Source organism: Apteryx rowi, unplaced genomic scaffold, assembly GCF_003343035.1.
Source record: "Apteryx rowi isolate R43461 unplaced genomic scaffold, aptRow1 scaffold_68, whole genome shotgun sequence".
NCBI lineage: Eukaryota > Metazoa > Chordata > Aves > Apterygiformes > Apterygidae > Apteryx > Apteryx rowi.
This window is the reverse complement of record NW_020450960.1, coordinates 2,234,909-2,260,952: the sequence shown is the minus strand read 5'-3', so window position 1 is coordinate 2,260,952 and position 26,044 is coordinate 2,234,909. Positions and strand designations below refer to the sequence as shown.

The following is a 26,044-nucleotide window of genomic DNA, read 5'->3' as shown; positions in this document are numbered from 1 at the left end:
GGGTCCAAGATTCCTCTGAGCTGTCATAGCAATTAGGCAGTCTTTTGCATCTGGCACTAGAGAGATTTATTATTAATTTGTGGTCATAACTAATCAAAAAATCTAGAAGGTAATTTTACCCTCTTCACTGAAAACAAAGCTAAGATGGTCTAATTATGTCATAAAAACATGCCTAGGGCTCAGTCCTGCTTCCTAAATTTACAGGTGCCTATCTTGCAAAATTTGCCAGAAGCATAATTTTGCAAGCTATGCAATAACATGTACTCATCTTGGAGAACAAGTTTTGAGCCCCACATGGGAGCTCCCCGACGCCTGAAGACATTCAGAAGCAGGAAGACAAGGAGCCTATTTCTGTTTTAAAATCTTCTTCTATCCGTTACTCAAATATGGATGCTGCAGATCTGGCTACTCGGACCTGCCCTTTCTTTTCATACATACATCTCAACCTATTCAACAAACCTTAAAAAGACATTTATGCAAGTTACAGATTAAGGGACACGGGGAAGGTGAAAAGGGACATGCCCTTAAGATTTTCATAGGCTGATCTGGGGTGGGGGAATCACATCACACTCTGTACTCTCAAAAAGTCCAAATTTACTCTCGACATGCCCTACAGGGACACTCGCAGCCTGCTTGCCAACATCCACTTTGAGACCTTTGCACTGGCATATGTACTTGAGAGGGAGGGAGAAATATCCAGTCATCTTGTGTAACTGCAGTGGCTGCTRACCATCATTCACAGATCCCAGAAGGAAAAACAGAAACTAATAGCTGTTCTTGCAATCATTAGCATAGGTACCCAGTTCTAGTTATCCTGAATAAGCACCACATTCTAGTTAAGGAAAATAAAATGAGGGATGAGGGGAACTTGGACAGACCATCTATCACATGATGAATGCCTCTGGCCTTCCATTTTACTCATTAGTAAAATGGGAAAAATCATATCCTTCACTCATCTCTCCAAGGGAGAGACTGTGAAGCTTAACTCAGCAAAGGGTAGGCCCATATCCATCCAGAGACGCTCCTCTTAAGTCAATCTGAAATAACATGATGGTACAAACACTTCAAGGAGACCTTGAATATATCAGAAATTGATGCAAAGAAGTTACAAATGAAAAATCCATACACACATGCTTCAAGAATAGCATCTATTGTATAAATATTGTCATGGAAACAGAACACATATTTGCTTCAAGGACATTCAGAGGAATGCAGATTAATGGAAAGAGAAAGGACTGAGACTAGACCTAGAAAAGAAGATACCTCAAGATCTCAAAGTTGGCCTGAATCTTGTTCAGCTACAAGGGGCAAACCTGTGTGTCATTTAAATTTGACATAACTGAYACATTAAAGCTGAATGCTTTAGCCTTGGTAACACAAACCTACACTGAGAAAGATCATATTGAAAGAGCTCAAAAGTAACCACAAAAATGCTATGTTAGGTTCCCACATATGCCRCTACTTTGTAATATGCCTTCACTTCTGTGAAAAGGGAGCAAAGTGGGACATTTCCGGAGCACACTGAAACCCCTGGATGAGAGGATAGTGTGCTGCAGGAGCAGCAGCAGCAGCATACCCATGCATGGAAATAAAGAGAGGGGGAAAAGGGGGCATTTCAGGTGAGCATTCATCATTGAACAGCTCAAAAATCATTCCTTCTATTTTTCCCCAACAAAACCTACACCTTTACTTTTATAACTATGCTCTTTATATGCAGCACATATGTATAAGCCCTCTCTACTCTTCAGAGCAAACCCTTCTTAAACTTCAAATGGGGAGTATGGAAAGTAACCACACACACATACACGCACTCTTGCATTCTCTACTACAGACACTACAGCTGCTGGGATGAAGGCAAAGGAGCCAAATCTGTTCATTGAGGACATTTCCCTTAACCTATCTACCACAGGAGCCACAGAGAGAATTCCCAACTTCTGTGACCTTCAGTTTATGCTTTGAACATCTACCGTTAGGAAAACACTAAACCTTAACGTGAACAATATTCAGCTCTTGAACCCTTCAAGTGGCCAAAACCCATCCAGGCAGAGCAGAGAAAGTCAATCCCTTCAAATTCTCACATTGGAAAAAGAAAAATTTACACAGCACATAGCTGATGTGCAACTCAATTTACAAAAGAAAAACCTCTCTGGAGCTATGCATCAGGCACACGGAAGGGAAACAACAGAAAGCCAAAGTAACACTGGAGTGGAAAAAATAGGGCCCATTGTAAAAGATAAATTAGGGGAGGCGACACATAAGCCTCATATTCAGCAACAACTAGCTAAAGCTTGCAAGACATTCATGCAGTGGACTTTCCTGTGACTGCTGCTGCAGACTTCACTATATTGGTTGTGCTGAAGCAGATATTTTTAGACTAAAACCCTTTATGAGCTGTTCATCTTATTACTGCTTCATTCCATTCATTATATTTTTAATCATGTCCAAACAACTGAGCTATTAAATAAATTCCAAAGCAGCACAGCAGGCTGTGGCTTAAGCAAGCTAAAGATCAGAGCAGTAGGAGAGAAAGGCTACTTTGGCTGCAGATTTAACCTTCCCATTCTTAAAAGGCACAAAGCAACCGCTGGACTCAACCGCCACAGATTCAGGACCATGGTTATTTCTCAGCCCTGTCTCCTGCTGGCATCTTAAAAGATATTCAGGACATGATTTACTTTATAAAAGTTACAGACATCCCACAAAGGAGAAAGTGATACAAGCATCTTTTCAGTACTGGACTTCGCCCTGCAGAACCCCTTTGTCAACCTCCACAAGAGCAACAGTTAAGCCCTGATTTCCACCCTGCAACACTTGAAGCTTTCCAGGCTTCCAAGTACCATCAGCATCTTGTAAGCTGCCCTGATGGGAGAAATGCTACACTGCTGCGACCACAGAAGAGACACTGTACCGCACACCTTCAGCACTTACCATGGGAAATTGGACAACTTTCTAATGCTGTTTTGAAGACACCCATCCACCTGCTTCTGTAAATGAGGAAAGATTTTACCGAAATCAGGGAAGTTGTGCCACAAGTCAGAAGAAAACCAACATCACGCATTTGAAAACCAGAAGGAAAAAAAAAATACTATCATCCTACAGCACATTTCTTTAGGACTTCATCAGGCAATTCCCACAGAGGCAACAGATGTGTTTCTCTTCTTATGACACCAGTATTTGGGCGAGGCTGTCACCAAAGTAAGAACATTTAAAATCTGTGATCCTACTGATACATCCTAGGCCTTGTTCTTACTGAGGTCTACGCACGTATTAAAACAACTAAAGGATGAAGGGAAAAAAAGTATTTCATAAACAAGGCCAAAGCAAACTTTCCAAGTTACAGGATCACACCCGCTGGCCAATCCTGTCCCACCTCAATTTCTCACCCTTCCAAGACAAGTAAACTAATACGATTAGTTCTTTTCAAGAGTTTTTGCTCCACAGGCTAGCCAAGCACTTTAATACAATAACCCCCCCCCCCCAACACCACCTTTTCCAACTCAGTGCCCCAGACTTCTTCCAAAGAGGATTATTTCCACCAGATTAACTAAATTCCACTAGATTTTTGCCTCTAAGCAGAAAGTCTTTGCTCCTGATCCAAGGCTTCGAAACTCCATCCACACGCAGCTACATTTTTTCCCCAACTCCTTCCCCCCGCACCAACGCGGCAGGCCCCACATCAGTGCYCCCGCGAGCTCTTCACCGCCTGCAAAGCGCAGCTGGGGCCCGGGAACGCTGCTGCCTCCAGTCACACCAGTGCTCTGCGGGGCCAAAGGCAGCCCGGCCGCCAACGGGGTTTGGCTCAAGTCAGGATTACACACTGCTGGCCAGTAAAATTTTAGCTGCGAAGTTACTAGCACTAGGAAGATACTGGATGTATTCTACAGTACACAGACGCTTCACTGGAAGTTTAACAACATGCAGCATTTATATAATATTTTATATGTTCAAAGCATCATTTAGGCATTACCTGGAGCTCAGGGGCCTCATCAGTCTGGCTGGAACTCTGTTTAGAAGTAGTTCTCATGGGATTTCTGATATTAGATGCTTCACTTGTGCCAGAAATAACATAAAAATAGATTTAGGGGGTATCACAGCATGTATGCTTTCACCACAACCTACATTCTCAAAAGAACAGACTGTTTTTGAATCTCTAAGAAGTCTTTTTAATTCAATTTCTACACAAAGAGTGTGATGGTTCTTATTTTATCCAAGACACTTGTCTGCTTTCAGCACTACAGTCTGAATCAAAAGTTTCTAGGGAGAAGTAATGGTTATCATTTCTGTACACAGTTGCACCAGGCTTTGTTGTGCTTTGATTCAATGTACTTTCAGCAAGATAGATTTTTCTGTAAAGTACAAAAAATTACAAGTGGTTTGCCCACTGAGAATCTGCTTATATGTAATTACATGTTTGGAACAAGAACTCTAACATCATAAACTTTTTATTTTCACTAACTTTCTTTCCCTGGCATTGAAGTACAAAGGGAATAGAAAACGCATGAAATTCTTAATAAATGTGGCCAGGGTTCTTCATTTATAAAGATAACCTGACAGAATTGTAAACACAGCTCCTCATATCTAGCAGCCAAACTACAGAATAATGGAGCTGCCACGAAAGGGAGGGTTAATCATTGGAGACTTTATCCTGCTCTTTGCCCAGCGCTTTTGCCTGAGAGAAGGGTGAAGATGGAGAGTGCTACAACAGATCCGAACAGCAGGTGCTGTCCCAAAGCCCGCTGCCTGGTCCCTGGTCTCCCCAGGACACAACATACATGCTGCTCAGTGGATGGGACTTGTGGCATATCTACAATAATTTTAGACTAACCAAACCAGAACGTTTCAGTCAAAGTACATATATGCTGCCCAAGATCTTGCCCCTATTTGTCCGTTCACAGTCTTTAGGTTCATCCCGTTGATTCCTGCAGGAAGCATGGGACCCGAAAGGGCGCACGTCCACCATACAGAGCATGGTTCAGCAGAGACATCCAAACCCATCAAGTACTGGGAGCTGCGTAGTCCCGGGAGTGCCAAAAACATCTGCAGAACGCCCTAGCTAAGCTGTCTCTGCACAGCACAGCATTAACATACTCTTTACATGGCACTTGCTGCACAATTCTTGTGTGCCTTTTTTAATGGGAAAACACAACTGTTTAGGCCTTATAACCTTGCAGATCCATTTAAGCAAAAAAGAGAGCAACCTGGGTTTTATCTTGTACATCAACAGAATTATCAACTACATTTCAAATGCTGAATCTTTTCCCAGTGCTGCTGTCAGAGGCAGAGAGCAAGAGCTTAGTTTAGCTTAGTTTCTAGATCCCAGGTTGAGCAGAGCATTGACAGCCAGAAAAATCATCTTTTGATATGCAAACTGAGCCACTGATCTGGAAGTCATTGAGAGAGAATGAATAATGTAATTTTTAGTCACTTTTCCCAGCTACAAATGCATTTTATAGTCCTCATAAGCTAAGCAAAAAAAATGGCAGTCTGTCATTTCACACAGGAGCTTCAAAGGGCCGATATTAGCTGGGTCACAACCCTCTTAAAGGCAGCGTGCCAGCAGCACRGGCTGTGCTTCCTCCAAAGCACAACCCCCCCGACTTGGATGGAGCGGTCATCCCCTGGAGCTTGGGAGCTGTACATGAAACCTGGCTGGGCCCTTTAAATGTGCCACCGCTGGCAAGACACTGGCTCTACGCTGGGCTGCAGTGCTGCCCGCTGGCAGGATTATGTTTCCAAGTGGAAACCAGCTCCAGTGGRTACTCTCTTACAGCTCCTATACTGACCATGACACTGAAGTCTGGGTATTCTGTGTGCCTGCTCAACTCTAGTAAAGCATGCTGGGGAAAAATTCCAGTATTTTTTCATCTCACCCTCTGCATACTCAAAGCACAAACATTCATGAATGACTCATGCTGTAAGCTGAGTCTAGGTTATCTTTGCGCTCATCATCATCGTAACCTCAGCACAGATCTCCTGACTCCCAGTTTGGTCTGGCTGGATCACAAAACCCTTCCATTTTGGACAAAGGGAAACAGCTTGCATCAACACTGATGTTTTTAACCCAAAGCAAGCATGATCCCACTACCACATGAGATGGGTAAGTGGTTTGCATGGTTATAAAATGACTGCATGAAACAGTACGACGGACATTCAAGTCAAAGTCAACATTATGGTTTTGGGTCAGTCCCAGCCTTCGTAGACCAGCTTGATCTTGGAGAAACTCCATCCTTACCTATTCTCAGGGAACGCTACAACCCAAGCTGCATCACACTCACTTCTGACCTCTCAATTTCCACCAGTCTTATGTCTTCAAGTCACGAGCAGGCTACCAGCCCAAGGATGCAGACATGCCATCATGAAAACAGAAGGACAAATGAAGATGCTGGAAGATGGTTTAGAAAACACACACCCCAAAAGCATGCACAGACAACTTGGTCATATATTCACAACGGAGCACAACCGCTAAAGAGATCACTATATGAAACACGCTAGCACAACACTCACATTTCTGAGTCCTAGTAAAGATGTACAAAGCACGAGCACTAAAGCGATCAGTCTGCAAAAAGGCAAACTTTCATAGAATGCAATAACACACCACCAAAAAAACAAACAAACCAACCTTCCAGCAGCAAGTACCCAGGCCGAACAGAGAAAGTTAGTGGACTAGAAAGGGTAGAGGGTTGGGGGGAGCCATGAGCTGGGTCCACCTTCAGAACAGGAATGGACAGAAGTTTGCAGCTTCAACTACAGATGTTCTGTGTCCAAACACAGTCATCTAAAAGTCAGATCAGCTTAGCTTATTAAGTGGGGAACTGACTATAAAAGAAAAGCAAGACTAAAAAAAAAAATACTGCAGAGTTTCTTCCTCCATAAGGCCAATTAAAAACTGTCATGAAAATAATGTGTTTTTCATCAAACAAGCAGGAGTTACCATTTTCACATCTTTACCTCAAAGAGGGCACAAAGTGGAAAGTTATGAATCTTGGAGGGGGAGAAGTACATTTAGTTGTATTTCAGAAGTCACACAACGCATAAATAAGCATGTGAAGGACTAATCTTAAGAATCATCAGATAAATAACAAGGATAAGTGTTCAGAAACTAACACTTCTTGCAGCAGTAAGCTTTAATGGATTATTTGGAACTCATGTTTTTATTCTTTTTATACCCCTCCCCCCTTTCTTTTCTTGAGCTTTTGTACTAAGCTGAAAATATCTAGGCATCCCTGTTTGTGCAAGTAAGGACAGAATTGCCAAATTTCYCACCCTCCATGCTCAATTGCTTATTATCAAGAATGGAGGCCACAATAGTGGCGAAGCAATGTATATTTATATCTCTTTGGCAGAAAGATCTGTTTTGAATGAATGAGCTCACATTTTTCCCAGTTAGAAGTAGATGTGAAGAGGAGCTGAGGACCTTAAGTTTTAGAGATGGAAGAGAAAAAATGAATTTGGTAACAAAGACTGTGCTTTTCCTCGCTGTTTGGGGGCATCTGAGGAGGGTTAAGGACCATAAGATGATTTAGGGTGTTGGCAGGAAGTTTCTTGAAAAGAAAATTTTAGCAGTGTTTTCAGGACTGGAGTCTCCATTTCACTGGGACTTTATGTGTGTATGTGCCTGGAAGCGTATGTATATTAAGATGTACACAGCAGCCTTTTGGTTTGTAGACAAGATGGCAAGGCTCCAAAATGCATTAATGGCAAGTAATTTCTCATCTGGAATCACTATTCCCCAACACAGAAGTATTTGAATATGAAAATCTGCCTCATTAGGGAAGAATCTGGATTTACACCAATGTTATTAAAAATATTCATAGCTAAAATTATAAATTTACTTTTTAACCTTAGTACACATCGTGCATAAACTGCTTTTGGCCTTGAAATTGGYTGAAAAATTAGAAATCAAGAAATAGCTAGAACCTTGCTCTGAAGGGAGCAGAAGAGGAATCTGAGGAGTTCAGTGAATCTACTTGGTGCATGTTTTGCAGTTGACTCCACTGAACCAGGCCAAACGCTGGATGATATCTCCACCTGCAAAAACAGAACCACCCTGCAGCTAACACTTCTCCTACCTAGGAATTGCTAGAAGTCATAGAAGAACAACTGTACCAAACCCTGTGAAAACTGTATGAGTTAATCCTTTGAATGCAAAGGTATTTTAAAGGACCCGGTCTGTCAATCAGCTGGAGCCAAGGTGGAAGGAACACTGAAGGGAAAGAAGCAGAAAGAGATAAAACCAACTGTTTAGCTATATCCTTACAGATGAGATCTCTCACTGTGAAATTTCCAAGATAAAGCATAGCACATCACTTCCCTGAGGGCAGAAGGCAGTTGCCGTGACTTTATCAAGTAACTAGTTATAATTTTCATGCAAATAACAAKAATAATCAAGCGACTGTTTCACAGCTATGTCAGCCTGAAGAAAGTAACATCTCTGAGCTGATCAAAGCAAGCACGTGCCCTCATGGAGAGGTGTTATGGCTCATGGTGTTATCTGCCCTTCCGCAACTCCTTTGCTGCGGTGTGAGCTAAAAATAAAAAATTTCCTCTCGGGCTACTTGCAACTGAATGGGCAAACCTCCGCTACAGACTGTGCACATCAACAGCTTTCCATGAGTGCGCATTAAATTGACTGGTTGATATTCAAGGGGTCRTGTGTGTGTGTCCAGTTTGTTTATTTTTACTCAATTAATCTTTGTTGGCACAGAAATCCAAACAAAATGCATTTGCCATCCCTCAAGGCAAAAGCCAAACAAGCCTGTGTGCTAAAGAACAGATGAAGCAGTTGAGCAAAGGAGGACAAGAAGATCAAGTAATCAAAATAATCAGTGATGTACTGGGTGCTGCGTGGGAGGGTTTACTTTTTGTTTGTTTGTTTTTTAAAGCAAAGGTGGTTTTCTTATCACCTTTGATTGCTGAGCCCCAGGATAGCATCACATGAACCTGCACTTTCATATGCTTGCAGGCTTACTTCATTACTGTTTTAGCTGGAAAAGCTTCATCTTTCTAAACTGATCATGGTTGGATTTTTATTTTAGGAATTTGGTGGTCCCCCCACTTTTTTTTTAAACCATAAAACTCGCAGGGAATGAATTATCATTTACAACACTTAATCCTCATTAAATTTCATTGAAATACTGGGTTAAAAAATTATTAGTCCAGAGAGAGACAAGCACACACACACCCTTTCACACAGGGCATAATGGCATATTTGTCATTTCTTTCAGAAGCCAATCTAAAACCAACAGTGAATTTTATGACAGGGATACTCAGAGACAGCTAATAAAAATTTACACTTGAAGAAATAAATGCCCTAAGTAACACATTTTGCTTTCCACTTATTGTATAAATTAGATCATATACTTAACTCATACAAACTAAAGGATTTCCCTTACAATGAAGTTTATATAGCTTATGCTACTGCATTGAACTGGGTCCCAGGATGATGCAAATCAAAAACTTCAACTGAAATCATCCATTTTCACCAGCTACRCCTTGGACCATTACATTCATCACCCAGAGGAAAAATATGTTTTCTAAATGCATCCTCTTTACTGAGAGCTAATAGGATTGCCCATAGTTTGCCAGTTAAAAGGTTCAGGGTGAAGAGAGATCTGCTTTTAAGTTTATAATAGGCAGTTTTCAGAGAAACAGTCATATCTGTTCTGTCATTACATGTGTAAGTTCAGCCACATTTGGGGCTAGCATGTCATTTAAACTCTTCAGAAAATCTGGGCAAAATATATCCAATAGTTGATATTGGAACCTGATCTAATTTTCTGGAAGAGACGTTCAGTTTCATTCCCTTCAAGTGGACATTGGTCACATCAGACCAGCACTTCTAATAATTAAGCACTATTAAGGTTTTTGCTCTAAAAATGTAGAATTACTAGAAAATCATTAGGGATTAAATACTCCCAGTACAAAAGAGAATGTGTAAAAGCCTACTTTCGAGGGGGGGGGGGGGAATGAGCTAGTTGAAATTTCCCACCTGCAATTGGATAAGAGGGAAAAGCGTTGAAATTAAGTTTTTAATTTTCTGTGACTTTTTCCACTTTTGTACCAAAAATTCCTCAAAAACTCCAAAAATTTGTAAAAATTTCTCATTTGCCAGGGTTATCTAGCAAATGGAAACAACTTGAATGATTTTTCCTAAATATTTTAATCTGTAGTTTCTTTAGTTTAGCTTTTTTTTAATTATTTGTTCAACTACCTGTTCTTTAATTCATACAAGCTTTAATATCATCTTGAAAAAAAAAATACATTTTCCAAAGCTTGGTAGAGCATTGTTATAAAAACATGGGTCAGATCTACTTGTACCTCTTCAAGGTGAGAAAAAGCCAAGTTATATTTATTCTGCTGTAAACTTCAGGGATTACTGATTGACAGGCCCTATTCTTACAAGTAATAATAATATCACTGAGCCGTTATGTGCTTGAATAATCATTGTTTTTCCCCTCTAACAGCAGGGCATCATTTATTTGGGAGACTTAAGAGCATAAAACCATAGTAACCTTTTACACCTGAGAAGTGACAACTGATAAAAATAAAGCAACTGAGATAATGCTCCAACCATTTCATCTCCAGACACATCAGTCCCTAATAATCAGAACAATAACAACAAACTCAGATGGATGACAAAAAAACAACCCATGATGCTCCCTTCTTTTAACAGCATTTCATCTCGCCATTCCTAATACTTGAGGAAAGAACCAATTTGCACTTTCTGCGCTGGTTACGCACTCGGAGACTCCCTTAACGCAGCCTGCCACAAACACCCTGAACACTGAATCATCTCGGATCTGGATGGCAGAGCAGATACCCATGTAAAAGTGCRTTTTCATCTAGATATTGACAGCGTTACAAGYGCTGTCTTCTCTGCCACCTCCCTAAAACTGTTGTTAACACCCTCCTCACATAGCAGCAGCTCACGCTCTGAATGAAGCATCGCTGCTCTTGCCTCACCCCAAACGTCTATACCTGGCATTTTCCAGACRCGTGAGCTGCAGACACATTTAAGTAAATGCCTTTTTCCCTACTCATTTTCCAGATATGGCAATCAATACCAAGAATTCTACAGGCAGTTGATAATTAGGACATGAAGAGAATATTAAATTGTGAAAAAAATCCTTTCCACACACACATATACAAATATGCATACACGCACACAGGCTTTCTATTTATACATAGGAAGCCAAACCGTACTCGACATACTGCACGTTTGCACGAAGAGCTCTTAGGGTAAGACATGAAGCACCTAATTTTTTTGTTCCTTGACCCAAACCAAGATGATGAGCAAAGATCTCTCCTTTCCAATAGCACAGCGATGAAAGTGGAAGTGAGCCAACCAGGAGCAGCCATAACTAACTCATCAGACCAAGGTAGCCAGCACTAATTAGCTATTCAGCATTCGGTGGGAAGATGGCCAAGCAGGAAAAGCAGACGGGTGCTCCCGTGCGGCCYCTGTGCATCTCGGGGAAAGGACACCATCCCGCAGAGGAAAGAGCTCCATCCGTGAACCACCGCAGTTCCTGGAGCGCYCCAGCAGTGCCCATGAGCAGCAATTAGAGGCACAAACCACCATACATGACCGGCATCCCTCAAGGATTGTATTTTGGCGAGGGACAGCCACATCGGTCTGCGTTTGACTACGATTTGGGGTCTCACTAACAACATCCAACGCGAGTAAATCACAGAGGATAAAGCAGAGCAGCACAGGAAAGGACCCTCTGCCATGTTGATCCCTTAACACGCACTGTGGACACGATTTACTTTCACTTTAATTTCTTTTAACCTATATTCAGTTTGCCAGAGAGAATTGCTCAAGTCCTGGATCTGCTTTGATATTTCACAACAAGCCTCCACTGAAGTAACCAATTCTTCCAAGTGAACAGCAGCATACATCCTCCCAGTTGCACACAGCTGTAAAGCAAGCGGGGTCCCATGCTCTGAAGTTTCAAAATTCTAAATTTCAGGTGAACACAGCCTGCACAAAGGGATATGTTGTGGAGGGAGAGAAAGAGGAGGGGCTTTTTTTTATTTTTAATCTTAAAAAGCTGACAACTACTCATACTGCTTGCTTAATCAAAATATTATTCAAGATGAGAATGCATGGTAATCGGAGAGACAGATAACCATGTAGTATGTGCGCTCACTTCTGGAAGTGGAGATAAAGTTAATTAAATACTCATTTAATTTGAATTAAGATGGATTCACTCTACCTGAGCTGATCAAAACCTAAAATGAAAGGTATACCGCACACAGTAGTTGCCTTTTGTTATTTAAACTTTCCTGAAGATGCATTAATTGTGCAGTCTAATACATACACACAGGCCTTTTCCCCATCATCTGCTTTGGCTCTTCTCAGAAGAGAAGTTCTCTTCTGCTCCAAAGAGTCAAGCAGTGACTAAGCAATAGGAGAATCTTGTCCTGTTGCTGGGTGGACAGAATCAGTGCTCAAAGAGCTGTTCAGATGCACAAGTCACCTGTATGACACCACGCAACTCCTGAGCTCTGCATACACCTGAGGGAGGGAAGAATGAAGAAAAGTGATTTAGAAAAGGAGACGGAAAAGGCTGAAGGCAGAGAGGGAACAAACACTAAGAACCACCTACATTCCCACCCAACGTCAGGGCAAGAGTGGAGCCAAGGCAAACCTGAACACCGATCTCCTTGCATTAGATCAATTCATCACCCCAAAATACCATACTTTCAGCTTAACAGCTCAGACCTCTGAACGCCCAGAAAGAGAGAACGTTTCTGTCCCCCAGCCATGACATCCCACCTGCTGCCCACGTCCCAGGCACCTGAACAGAGGACTGAGGTCCTTCCACTTTTCTTTCTCCTCACAAGGAGCCACCAGGAGTCACCAGCAAATCAAAGTTTAAGCTACTATCTAACACGCGAAAGCCAGAGAGAGCTGGGCTCCTGCACTAAGACAGGCCCAGCAAACTGCTTTGAAGTTATTTACTTATTTATAGCCAGGTTCTACTTGGACAGATGACATTTTAATCTCAAAGCAGTAAAGAAATACTGCTGGGTAAAGAAGAGGGGAAGGAATTACCATCCACAGGCTAGGTGGATTTGAACGGATTGAGAGGAGATGTCTCATAGGAGCTTAGATCCAATCAGCACACGTCAGAGGATTTTGTGGGATAGGTTTTCTGTTAGGCAGGCAGGTCGGCTTCCTTTCAGTCTCTCTGCAAACCGCTTTCTGTTTCCACCCATTACTACTATGAACAAGATGACCAGTTCAGGGCAAGCCACTAAAAGCAATGCTGGCCACCCAGATCAGCTCCTCTTTTTCTGCAGTAATTGTTTTGCCTGCATAAAAGGCAACTGGTCTCCCACTAATGGATAAAGAGCTTAAAGCTAATTTCTCATATCTAGATTGCTGCACATAAATAGTTTTAGTTTAGATTCTCAGCAATCCCCTTTCAAGTCAATCTGATCTGCAAATCTGATAGGAGATTTATGTGCCTAAATCAAGACGAAGGCACACAAATACTCATCCCAGTGAACAAAAACATTGACCACTTAAAGCAGTTTAAGATCATGAGGATTCTCACAGAGCAAAAGTCTCAGCAGACAGACAGGTCTCTCTAGCTGCAGATCTGATCCCAGCATTTCTTTCCCAATTGATAAATTTTATAACCTTCCACATTATATTTCAGAAAGCAAGTCCCCTGTCTTATGAACAGAGCCATTGCTTAAAAACTATTTTAACCTGCCCAAACAGGAAGTAAAAATAAAGACTAGGCCACTATACTAAAATATATCCCCAAAACTTCACAGAGAAGAGACAGCTGAGAAACCACAGTGACAGAGAAAGCATTTCCTAGATCATTACTAGAACAAGTCCAACATACGTTTTGTTTATGTCTCAACCGCAGTCAAATTGAGAGACAAAATGACCAAAAACCTCCTTAACACTGACTACAATTAGAAGACGTCAGCCAATTCTAACTATGAAAAGAAACTCCCAGCTTTTCAAAAGCTGTTTCTAATTCCCACAGCCTCAATCCATTGATGAGATATAACTGGGAACCCAACATTCGGAGATAAATAAAACAAAACAAAAACAAGACTAAGCAGCTGCATTCGGAGGGTTTTTCAGACATCCGAGATGCTATCCTCAGCACTTCACCTTCATTTTTACAGCTACCATGGTCAATACCTGCTCAAACACATTGTGCATGTGTAAGGATCAAATGGTAATGAAGGACGGACAAGCCTTTTAACCAAATTGGCTTGGCAGTAAGTCTGCAATTTTCTCACAGCTCATTAGTGGTGACTTTTTATGGAAATGTATGCTGAAACAAAACCAAACGCAACTAACGACTACATGTTCTGCAAATAGATTCCTTGATTGAAAAGAACATGGTTATTATATGCAAAAGCAAAAAGAGCAAGAAGGGAGGAAAAATGAAGGTCTGACAAGAAAAAAAACCAACAAGATCACAGCCTGTTTTAAGATACCCTTATGCTGCAGTTCAGAGATTCAGGTACTGATTTTCAATACCCTTCACACAGCCTTTCACGTACACCAACACACAGCTCTGGCAAACACACCCAAAGCACAAACTAGAACTCAGTAGCACTCATTATTTTAATCTTAGCTCTTCATGCAACTTTTCCAGTATATTCCAGTCATTAAAGCTCTCCACAGTTTCACTCATGAGATCCTGGCACACATCTGTCAATAATCCTGATGAGCAGCTTCAACTTGCTAAGCTTGTCATTCAAAGAGCACAGTTAGAATATCTCAGCCTAGCTTTTCACATCCACTTTTCATCCTGTTTCCATTGCCAGAGAATGGGAACCTCATTCGTTGAGATCAACATAACAACTGCTCTGAAACATAGGCAAACTCATTGCAACAGCCAACTCAACTTTCATTCCTCAGGATTGGAAGGTTCTATAGAGCTGGTTCAGCTGCTTTCAAATTCCAGGCAAAACTGACTATTCAGCCATGAAAGGATGAACGGTCTTAATGTTCAGGTGTTAGCTTGGGTCACAGAAGATTCAGTGTTGCCCCCAGACTTCCTGCGTTACTTTAGGCATGCTACTTTTCTTTTACCCTTTTACCGTAGGTGATCAGGACAATGGGACAGGGACCTCCATTTTCAAATGCCACGAAAGCAGAAGGAGCAAATTCTTTAGCATTTTCTGCACTACTTCCATGCATTTTTCTCCAAAACAGGCTGATCAGAGTAGCTGTGCTGTGAAGGGTGTAGCAGTGGGACCCCTCTGACAACAAAAAGTCCCCATATTGTAGCTGAGCAAGCGTCACTTGCTGTTTGCTTAAATGCTTAATACCAGGTCCTATTTGCAAAGCATTATTATTCTTCCCTTCCCGCGTTTGCACTGATTGATCTCATTTACATATGCAAATCAAATGCCAGTATGAGATGCTTAATATTCCCCCATTTTCCTTTGGTGCTGCAGAAACAAAGGTCAATAGTCTCACTCCATCTTCTAGTATGTTTGGGGAGGGGGAGGGCTTCTAGCTGATTCGACAAATACTAATGAGCTTCACTGCTTTCAAGTCTTAAAATCAATTAGTAGTATATCAAGGCAGACTTGCTGGGAGCTCCTTTTAAGTAATAAAAATCTTTTGTATAGGGGAAAGAAAAAAAAAAGAATAGGAAGTTTGGTGATTCTTTACGCAGGCCCCCTGGGAGTTGCTTTAATCTGAAGTCATAATGGAAAGCAACGCATCTGCTGGACTGTTTATTGAAACAGGGATTTACTCTGCCATTTTTGCTGACTGCAACAGAGAAAGTAGTAATGGTATCTGGAAAACACCTGGTCTTTATTATAAGTTTTTATTATTAAGCTTGGACATAACTAATCTCAAGGAACAAGACCATACAGTGCTCTCATTTGAACAGCATTAACATACACGCCAAAAGAAATTGAGAGGAGCGTATCTACATCCACTAAATGTCTGCCCGTGTATTTCATGACATCAGTCTTATGCTCCAACTGCACCTTGCTTGCATTGACATCAGGGTATAACTAGATCATGGGCAGAGCAGTGACTCTAAGCTGTTCACCTTGTCACAGCACAAAACATCCTACTGAGTAGCAGAGRTGCTCCAGTATTAATAGCAGCAAGMTTCAAGGAACAAGCACTGCCACGAGAAGCTGCATCATCAGCCTAAGCAAACAAACAGTCCAAAGGTCCGTTCTCCTACTCGGTGCAGCTTCTACAAATCGCCAGGGCCCAAAGCTTGCTGCTTGGTAAAGCCAACAGCACAAACAGCAGCAGCCATGTAAGCTACTTCACTTGCAGCAATCAGGAGAGGCTCGTCTTATCCAAAGCACAACTGAATCCTAGCTCACGACAGAGCTAATTTCAGCTTTATGTACCAGGAGGTATTCACACCTGAACACTGCCCACACCTAAAGCAAAGTGCTCTGTTCATGAACTAGTGTGAGCACCCTAGTCAACCTCCTGGCACTCCCAGGGAAACAAAGAAGCCATCACAGCTATTTACATTTATTTCTTCCTCTTCTAATCTAGATTTTTGCTTTATAAGGGCCTGACTACCTGATGTAGTGCCCAGTTCATAAACACTGCAAGGGCAAAAGCCTGGTTTATTTGCTTGATTTTACTTCAGCAAATTTATTGGCCATCATCTGCAAGTATCAGACTGAACAGCAATTGCATGGTTTTCTGCCAAGACTGTGAAAAATAATCGAGTCACCACTGTCACACCAATTTGCCATTCATTTCCCTTTTCAAGGCTGAAATACCACTGCCACTGATGACGGGTATACACTCTGACCATGAGACCAGTTTTATCCCTTGAACTGAAAGGAGTAAATGGAGATAGCTGGAAATAAATAGCAAAACAGGGTTTACAAACGAACTTTTGATTTCTCAGGTGTTTTTCCCTCCTGAGAAGTTGTTTATAAAACAATTATTCTTGTTTAAATTGCTATTTACAATTTTTTTAAACTTCGTTTTAAACACATCACAAATAATAAATCCAAGAAAGAAATATCCAGACCATGCCTGTGTATCTACTGTCAGGATGACAGCAGTTCTTCCAGTGCTGGCCAGCAGTAAAGGGTAACAAGAAGCACTAGCAGGAAGGGGCCAGTTTGGGATATATAGCCCAGCTGGCGACTTTGACCAACCAGATCCATTACTATTTCTCTCATCAAGTTTGCATCCACTACACCAAACATGACTGAGCAGATGAGCTGACTGTGCAAAATCACTCATTTCCAATATGCATATGGTACATTAAATGAAACAGTAGTTGCACATTGTCAACAGCTGATGACAAACAGGGACACAGTTACAGAGTTGAGATATTCTGGAGAAATTCCAGAAAGCAGCAATAAAAAACCTGAAACCATATGATATGCAAACCTATTGCCAACCAAAAGTTTTTAGGTTAGGGAGAAAACACTTAATTGCATAAAGAATCAATCCAATGCTATGCTTTAAATCTAATTATAAAACTACTTCTCTTCCAGACACTAAACTGTGTAAAACAATCCTGTCACTCAATATTATTGACAACACTGCATTGCCTTACTGCTTATTTGGTATCTTGGTTTATCAAGTAGTCCAAATACTAATACTTTGCAAACAAGAAGCAAATAAAAATGTACCATGCTGACTGAATAGCTGTATGGTTTGGCAGAGCATTCACAGCACTCTGTGCGTGCATTCAGAAGTGCAGTGTTATGAACCCGAAAATGAGCGCACCGAACATCAAGCAATGCACAGCTTCCTTCCCCTCCTCGCCTCCCCACGGCACCCGCTTCATCTCAAAACCGTGGCAGATGTTCTGACACAGAGGAGAGGGTAGGAGAGCTTCGCGGCTGGGCTGTGTTATCCTTTAACCGTTTACCAGACAGCGGCACTGCCTCCCTCTTCAGCCAGGCTTGAGCTGCTTCTTGCTTCCTTCCAGGTTTATTGCTTCTGGACAGGCAGCAGTGAGAATGAAAGGGATAATATGCATTTTTCGCTCCTGCCCTTTCTTTCAGGCATAATACTCTAAGATAACCGTGTTTTTCTTAATTCTCATATATTAAAATGGATTGGGGCATTTCAGACATAGAAATATCAAAATTCGAACACTATTGGTGGAGTCCTTGTTTTGTTTCTAGAACCATCAGTTTTTACAGCCATTTGGAAACAGCAATGTGAGCTAATACAACTCATCTGCAAACCCACCAGGCTATAACCATTAACAAGGGTAAGGTATAGTGAGCATAACTACTGCTAAAAAGCGCGCGGAGCCAGCACAGCCAAACTACAGGCTCAGCTGCTGATCCCCTTGGCTAGTTTGAATGCTCTAAGCAAGTTACTGCAGCAAAATAAGCTCTAATGTAACAATTTTTGGTACACAGAATTAGATGAAAACTCCTGGGCCATCTACTACTGTCCTCTGCTATTTCATTTCTTCTCCATATGGTGGGCTACGTATGAAAATTAATACAAATTATTTTTAAAGTGGCTTAGCTAAACAGCATTCAAACCTTGGATAGGCACTTATTCAGAATTCAAATTATTCTAATTCTATTTAATTTAATTTGCTTTGGAAGTGAATCAGCTCATGAGTTGCCTTGTCCTGTCTGACCTCACTCACTGCTCCAACTCTATGACTGGAAAAGCATGTTGACTCGCCTAAAGAATCACGCCAGCTTCTGCCTCTGAGCTCTGGCCCTCACTGTCCCTCAAACACGGTTACTTTTCGTTGCTCCTTGGGAAAAACTCTGCAGATGCTTGATCCCCAGAACTAAAAAAAATTTTCTGAATTTGTGCACTGTGCATCTCATTCATGGTACCTCTCAAAATTTGCTGATGTTGTTCACAATAGTTCTTCTCCCATCCAGAAAAAGCAGAGTACTCTGTCCACAAGGAACTCTGAAGAAATTTTAAAACAGAATATAATTGTCTAAATGGTGAGACAACATGAGGATGCTAGTCTGTACACATTTATCATCTCAACACTTACACCTACACTACAGGGCCTACAGATCACAGATACTGAACAACTCGGATTGTGTATCTGAAGCTAAGGAAAGCAGCTGCAGAAGCAAAACAGCAGCAATTACAGTCACAAATACAATTACAGTCACAGTACAAATTTTCTTTTTGCTTTTTAAAGGAAGTCATGCAATGTCATTAGATTCACTACTAACTTGGTGCAATCCACTGACTCACCAAAACTATTTCCATCAGCATCCCAGGATTTCCCAAGGTCTCCCTCCCCTTCCAAGGTCTGACTCTAGCATCACCCAACTTAGCTTGCAAGATACAGAGGGAGGGAGACAAAGCTAGATCTTTTGTAGGTCACAACTGATACTAAAATTAGGAAGTATAGTAAACAAAAGGATAAAGCAGAAAAACAAAGAGAACTGCCATTTTTAGCAACTTAGAGGCAAGGTATCTTAAACACAGAAGATAATGAAATGACTAACCACGAAATGCAAGAACAGCTGACTGAATGAGAGGTGAAGGACTACATCTATTAAAACAGAAAAGTTCTAAAAGGTATTGCAAACAGTCCTTAGAAGCTTTATGCCAGGCATTCAACATGCCTTATACTAATACAAACCAAAGTAAAAGGAGCCGTTAAAAAGTCAGTACATTCTGGCATCAAGATCTGCACATTCAACTGCAGGGCTATTTTGTTTTTGAACACATTAAACCATCTCTTGCAGAGATGCAAACAAAGAAATATCAAGCTTCCAGAAAAAAGCAGCAACAGAGCAAGACTTGACAGAGTTTTCATCCTTCCCACTGCCATCAGAACACGGGTTCATCAGTAGTTTGCTGCAACTTAGGATTCATATTTATTTGTCTTGGTCTGAAAAAGGAGAAAGGTATCAATCCAGTAAATTTATCAAGAACTCAGTACGTCTCAGATTATGACTTAGGTATGGAGAGAACTGGGACCTAGCTGGAGTTTTAAATGAGCCCAATATGGTGTTCACTCACAAGGCAAATTAGCGTAAAAAGTACATTCAGCTATGGCTTTAAAAATTTCAGTCTATTCAGTACTATCCTGGCAGCTCTGAAATTTATTTACACAGATGAAAAACATGCTTTGAGCAGCCGCTGGACAAGCATGAGTCACCATGGAACCTCAAACTGGCCCACAGAAACATGCAGCCACACATGGTCTCCTGGTAGCTCTTCCCAGCCATTTTCACCACCCCTCCACGTAAGCATCACTTGAAGCCTTTGAGGCTCTCTGGACCACCTAACAGCTTTGACCCCACCAGTGTCAACTGCAAGCAACCAGGACTGTAATAGCTAAATTGCTACTGAAGAGCTTTCTTGCAGCCAGTGACTCCTATCTGAATCACCAGAACCCAAGTCTTAGTTATAGGACAAGTAGACTACAGTCAAATTTCAAAAGCTCCAAGTTATATATCGAAGATCCATTTTCAAAAGACAATGGACTCGGACATTCAAATTTCTACACTTGGCTCTTTAAAAAATGGGATCACCATTCCCAATTCAACAGAATTCAAAAAAAAAAAATTTACTTCTGCAAGGCCTTGGGGATTCCCAAACCTTTCTTTCAGACACCTGCTAGTCTTGATCATAATTAGAAGATGATTTGGACAGCTATCATTTGTGCAAAAATCTTGAATACTGTGTTTCCAAAGACGGAGACAAACCAAACTGTTTGATCTGACTTCCGTTAATGGGGCAACCGCTACTGTAAAGTCAAATGGGGAAATGGAGACATGAAGCAGTTAAGCAACTCGTGCACAGCAGCAATGCATCCACAGAGCAGAGTCAGGTGACCTAGCTCAGGTTTAGCAAAAGGATGGGACAAAGAGGGACAAGAACTGGTTTTTGTCTTATCTAAATACATATATGCACAGCTCCACAAACAACCCTCTGAAGAATGAGATATTTGCGCTCAAGAAAGAGGAGGGTATTTATTATGGAGGAGAACAGTACCATTTACTGGGGGTTGTTTCCCTCTGTATTTAAACGCTTCTAATTTCTTAAAATGAGCAGTGTTCTTCGAGGCATAATTGTTTCTTTTCAATCAGGCACTTAGTGTTTGCAGCTATCAAATTTGTCGCAGCTGTAATCAAACACCATGTCTTGAGAAGGAAAATCTTCACCTACTGTTAAATCTCATCGCRCTGCATAGCGCTGTTTCTGTAGCAAAGGACTCGAGAGCCCACGAGGCCCCGGTTCATTCCAGGGGCCGAGTTTCCAACTGAACTTGACTGTTCACGAAGGGCAGGAGGGCACTGCGGATGGAAGGCCCTACACGGCCCTGAAAAGTATGAAGTTTCATTAAGCTCGCCTCAGTGTTTTATAGCATAGCTCTCTTCAGTCATTAAGTGATAAAGAGCACATGTTGGTAGCATTTTTTAATTCCCCTGCTGTTTTTCACACCCTCAGGACAAACTAAAAGGCAGCCAAGAGGTAATGGTTTAAAAATAATAAAGTAATTTTATTTTACATCCAGATTAAGAAACTCAAAAACCCACCCTCTATTCATCATGAACTGCTATTGGCATTATTGAGAAAATTATGTGGAATTTCTACCAATTTTCCACTTATTGCAAAAGGCTYGCTCAATTTATTTTAAATGCCACCTTACTATGTATTCACCAGGTGTACGGTAGCAGTGATTGCAATTAATTGCACACTGCAGTCCCAGGCATATACCTTAATATTAGCCTCTCAAATATCTTTCAGGGGAAGCAAAAAACAGAAGCACTGGTCACTTTTGTACATGAAGTCTCAAGGGATAATTTTCACAAGATGAGAAAGTTAAGATCCACAACCTTGTAAAATTTGAACTTAGATTATTTATAGCTGTCTCCATTTAGAAATTCTCCTGCAGTTGAARTGCAAGACTCTCCATAACAGCTGCTTGGTATTTTTTGAGAACAATAATTTAGTCACRCACAAAAAATAAAATCCAACAGTCTGAGGGTGTACAAGGCTAATTGTGAAATCATGTTGAATTCACRGGACAGTTTAGCAGAAAAAAACAAATTTAAGAATGCTATAAGCATGAATGCACGTAATTTCAATATTTTCTAAATCATACATTTTGAAATGAAGCTTCGTAAGCGCTGCTTATATTTAGTAAAAGAATCCTTAAAATAAAATTTTTCCTTCAAAGTAGTCTATTTAAATGGAAATGAAGTTTCCTCTGTTTTCGTTTCAGTAAGAAAGCGTTGACTGTTTTTCATTCCTAGTCATCCTGAAATGATTCCCCCCACTCTTCTTTCCAGACCATCCAATTAACTACAAACAATTTTTTGTGCAGACATAATTATGTTTCCTCTCCTAGGCTGTGATATTGCTGTGGGTTTTTCAATATTTACAATGCTTTACTTCTTCTGTATACAATTATAATGTGAGCTAGAAAAAGGAAAACAGGAGTTCTGGATTCCACTTCATGGGTTTGCCCTTCTTTCCACTAGGACAGCGATCAAGTGGTTTAAGTGCATAGATTTCTCCAATCTGTAAAATGGGGATGATAATTATTTGGAGATCATCAGTTTAGGAACTAAACAATGCTGAAGATGAAGCTATGTTATGTGACTTTATGATTTACTTCCACTGCTATTTTATGCTTTACTGCATGAATGTACGTAAAAACAAAGACACAGTGATTACCTGATCTGTCTACCTGCCTACACCAGCTTCTGAATGCCACATGTGCTTTCATGAATTCAAATTCATAACACCACGTATGACAAGGAGCAATTCTAACCTTATTCTACAACACGGAAATTGGGAACCCAGACTATGCGACTAACACAAGATCATGCAGAACACCTATATGCCATAACTGGGAACACAAAAGCTAAATCTCTAAAGTTGGGATCTAGTGCCTTTAACCAAGAGATTCTGCATCCTTAATAGCATTATCTTTAGCACTCACTTTGCCTATATGTACTTAAAGCAACTCTAAAATGTTCTCATAGCACAAACATTTTTTTAACAGATACTGCTACCACTGCGCACAAGTGCTCCTTTTTAGTCAGTGAAATGTCCAGCTAAAGCGTGTGTCCTGAAATAAGCAGAAATGAAAAAATGTATATGAAGGCATCAGCAGGAAATGTCTGTGTTGTTTTCTTTGCAAGAAATTGCTTGTTAAAAGAGATTTTATCATGCCAACATCATACTAACTAGATAAGTTAGGAAGATCGTAACTTAGATAAAGCCAAACTTAATTTACTTATTTCCCAGAGGATCAAGGTAGAGTAGACATCAGTGCAAATACAACATTTCTGGAGCAGTGATGCCTGCATCTATGTATTTTCTTCCTSTCCTTAAATTAAGAAAAAAGTTACTGAGATCTTTTGTTCCTATTTTAAAATACTGCTTCTTTTGGTGCATTTCCCACTGATTGCTTAGAGGGAGGAGGAGAGTAATGAACATGCTTTGATAGCAGACCATAAAGGAGCCATTTACAGCAAGGATTTTGATGCATTGTTCTGTTTTTAAACATGAATTATCGAATCACAAGCTATTCACTGAGTTGTAGATTACCAATGAACTGAAACAGCATTACAGCAACAGCATGTTCCCTTTGATCAAAAACACAGTTATCTCCTCCTCTACTCTTAACTAACAATAGTCCAAATAGTGAACAAGTAGCCTGTTTGGAGGAAGGCTCAGAGCGACACCATTAGCAAGCCTGCCCCTCTAGCTCTGAAGAGGGAGCTTAATTTACAGCAATGCTCCCTGTCATTCAGGTTAAGTTTTGAGTACATTATCCTTTTATTCCTGGAAGATGCACTCAGTTACCTCTTTTGGATCCCTGGTATATCTGCAGCTACTCAGTCATACTCCCCCTTGTCCTCCCTTTTTGCCCTTAAAGACAGAGCAAAGGAAGCCAGAAAATATAGGAAAAATAGCATGAGATGACATGATTTTTGTGATGCACTGGAGAAAGGAAGTAGCCAAGAAACCAATATTGCAAAACAGCCGCTCTGCGGCTGCACTGCGTTTCTAGTAATACACACCAATTACTACAACTTACCCAGTGATGGAGGAGTGATGGAGACTAAAAAAGACTGAGCTGTACCCAGGAATGTCACTCTTGGACAGCAGTGCTTTGGAACTGCACTTACTGTTACTTATAAAAACAATCTTATGTTCCTACAGGGTGGACTACACAGAACAACAGAATTTTTTTCTCTCCTGCTCTTGCTTCTGAAAACCTTTTATGATTCCACTAAAATTAAATCTGTGTGTAGCTTTTGAATACATTACCTAATTACACTGAACATCACTCACTTCCCTTCTTGAAATACAGCATCCCTAAGCTCTTTTGTGTCTTCTATTATGGCAACAACCATCCGTCTAATTGAAGTRATCCTTGGGAGATGATGACTCAATAACAGGTTTTTGAGCTGTTGCTGTTTTTTTTTAAAGGAGGAAAGTGCRTCTGGGGAGGGGGACTCATCTCTAACATATTCCAGATGTTTCCCACACCTGTCCTCCCAGCAGAACTCACCACCCTCCTACAGCAAACATACCCACCTGCTGGCATAGTCAACCYGTGCTTGTCTTACCTTGAACACTTTAAATTGCATTTAATATTCCAGCAGACCAAACACCTAAAAAAAAAATCAAGGAAGTTCAGGCAGAACRCACTCTAGTTTCCAAATGCTGGTCATATTTTCCTGTAGGCGTTATGATTGACATGTTATAACAGAGATTCTGCAAACGCACATGGGATCTCCCTTTTCTCACCTACACTGCTRTCCTCACCTATCCTGACAGCCTCCGTGCATTACCCAACCAAAAGCATCCCCAGCAGGCACCTACCCAGTGAATAACAAAGCTCAATCTCCTACGAGATGAACTTTAGAATAACTAGGGGAAGGTGTTAAAAGACCTGCTAAAACACTGATCACTTAAAGAATAATAAAAATGTCTTAGCACCACTGACACCTCAGGGCAAGCCAAATTTTTAATCAGAAGTTAGAGTACTTAAACAGAATTCCCCTGAACAATCCTCAAGTGTAGAAAACATTAGAGACTAAGAACATCATCTAAATGATGGCATCTGCTTTGTTTAATACATTGGGTAATTGGCCGGTAGGACTTATTACCAAAAATTACCGTTACRGCTGATAGCTCTGAAGGACTCTAAAGAAAAACATTTACATGAATAGGGACAACATTCTAGGTTCAATGATTAACATAAATGTAACTCAAATTTTAATTATAACATGGTTAACCTGTCATTTACTCAGCAGTACCGACTCATAGYATGATCATGATCTTCCTTCTAGTATAAACAATTCTTTAATGAATTCAATGACTTCCACTGATAGAGGTCCAAGATTTTCTGAAGCTACCAAGACTTCACATGATTCTTTATTCCACAACACAAACCACTTCACATTATTTATGACAAAAGATACAGAAGGTATGTTTTAGAGAAATTTAAACACCTAGGGAAGCAGGTGCAAGAAAARGAGAAATGAAGAATGAGAAAAGAGAACATGTAGGAAAGAAACACACTGATCTCAGTGGCTCACATCCTACCAAAAGCCAAAGACAGGTGAGATCCAAGATACAATTACTGAACTGGGCAGACTTACCTTCATAGTTTGCCTGGAAGCCTTGAGCACTGACCGCATAATCGCTCACAAGCCATAAGGACAGCACAACYCCTGTACTCACAATAGGAGCAGGCAGCTGGAAACCCGTTAACCTGAAAGAAATCAAGAGAAAGGTTACACTCACCATTTCTGCCTCCGACCTGCTGGCTAGAGTGGGGCAACTGCCACTTTGGCCAATACGCCATGGCCTAAAGGGGGGAGCATCACAACTGAAAAAAAACAGACTGGTACAGCTTGAACTCGAGAGCTGTTCAGCTAGTGCTGGGCAAACCCATCCTCTCTGCTTAGACGACACAGAGCAAGGCTTTTAACACATTCTGCTTTACCAGAGCTCCTATTAATACATTTCTTTCAATGATCACATTTTAAACCACTCTCTGCTTCACACGTTGTGCACTAGCAAATCTGTCTGCTCTGCAGTGCTCTCCTGTCATACGCCACTGCA

General features: G+C 40.9%; 1 protein-coding gene across 1 annotated transcript in view; it reads right to left on the bottom strand.

The window, feature by feature from the left end:
* The window catches only part of CSMD2 (CUB and Sushi multiple domains 2), a 331,313-nt gene that overhangs the window by 250,842 nt on the left and 54,427 nt on the right, over window positions 1-26,044 (bottom strand). Inside the window, exon 3 of the mRNA XM_026086083.1 lies at window positions 25,579-25,691. Within this exon, the coding sequence (XP_025941868.1) occupies window positions 25,579-25,691 (113 nt within the window). The remainder of the gene's footprint in view (window positions 1-25,578; window positions 25,692-26,044) is intronic.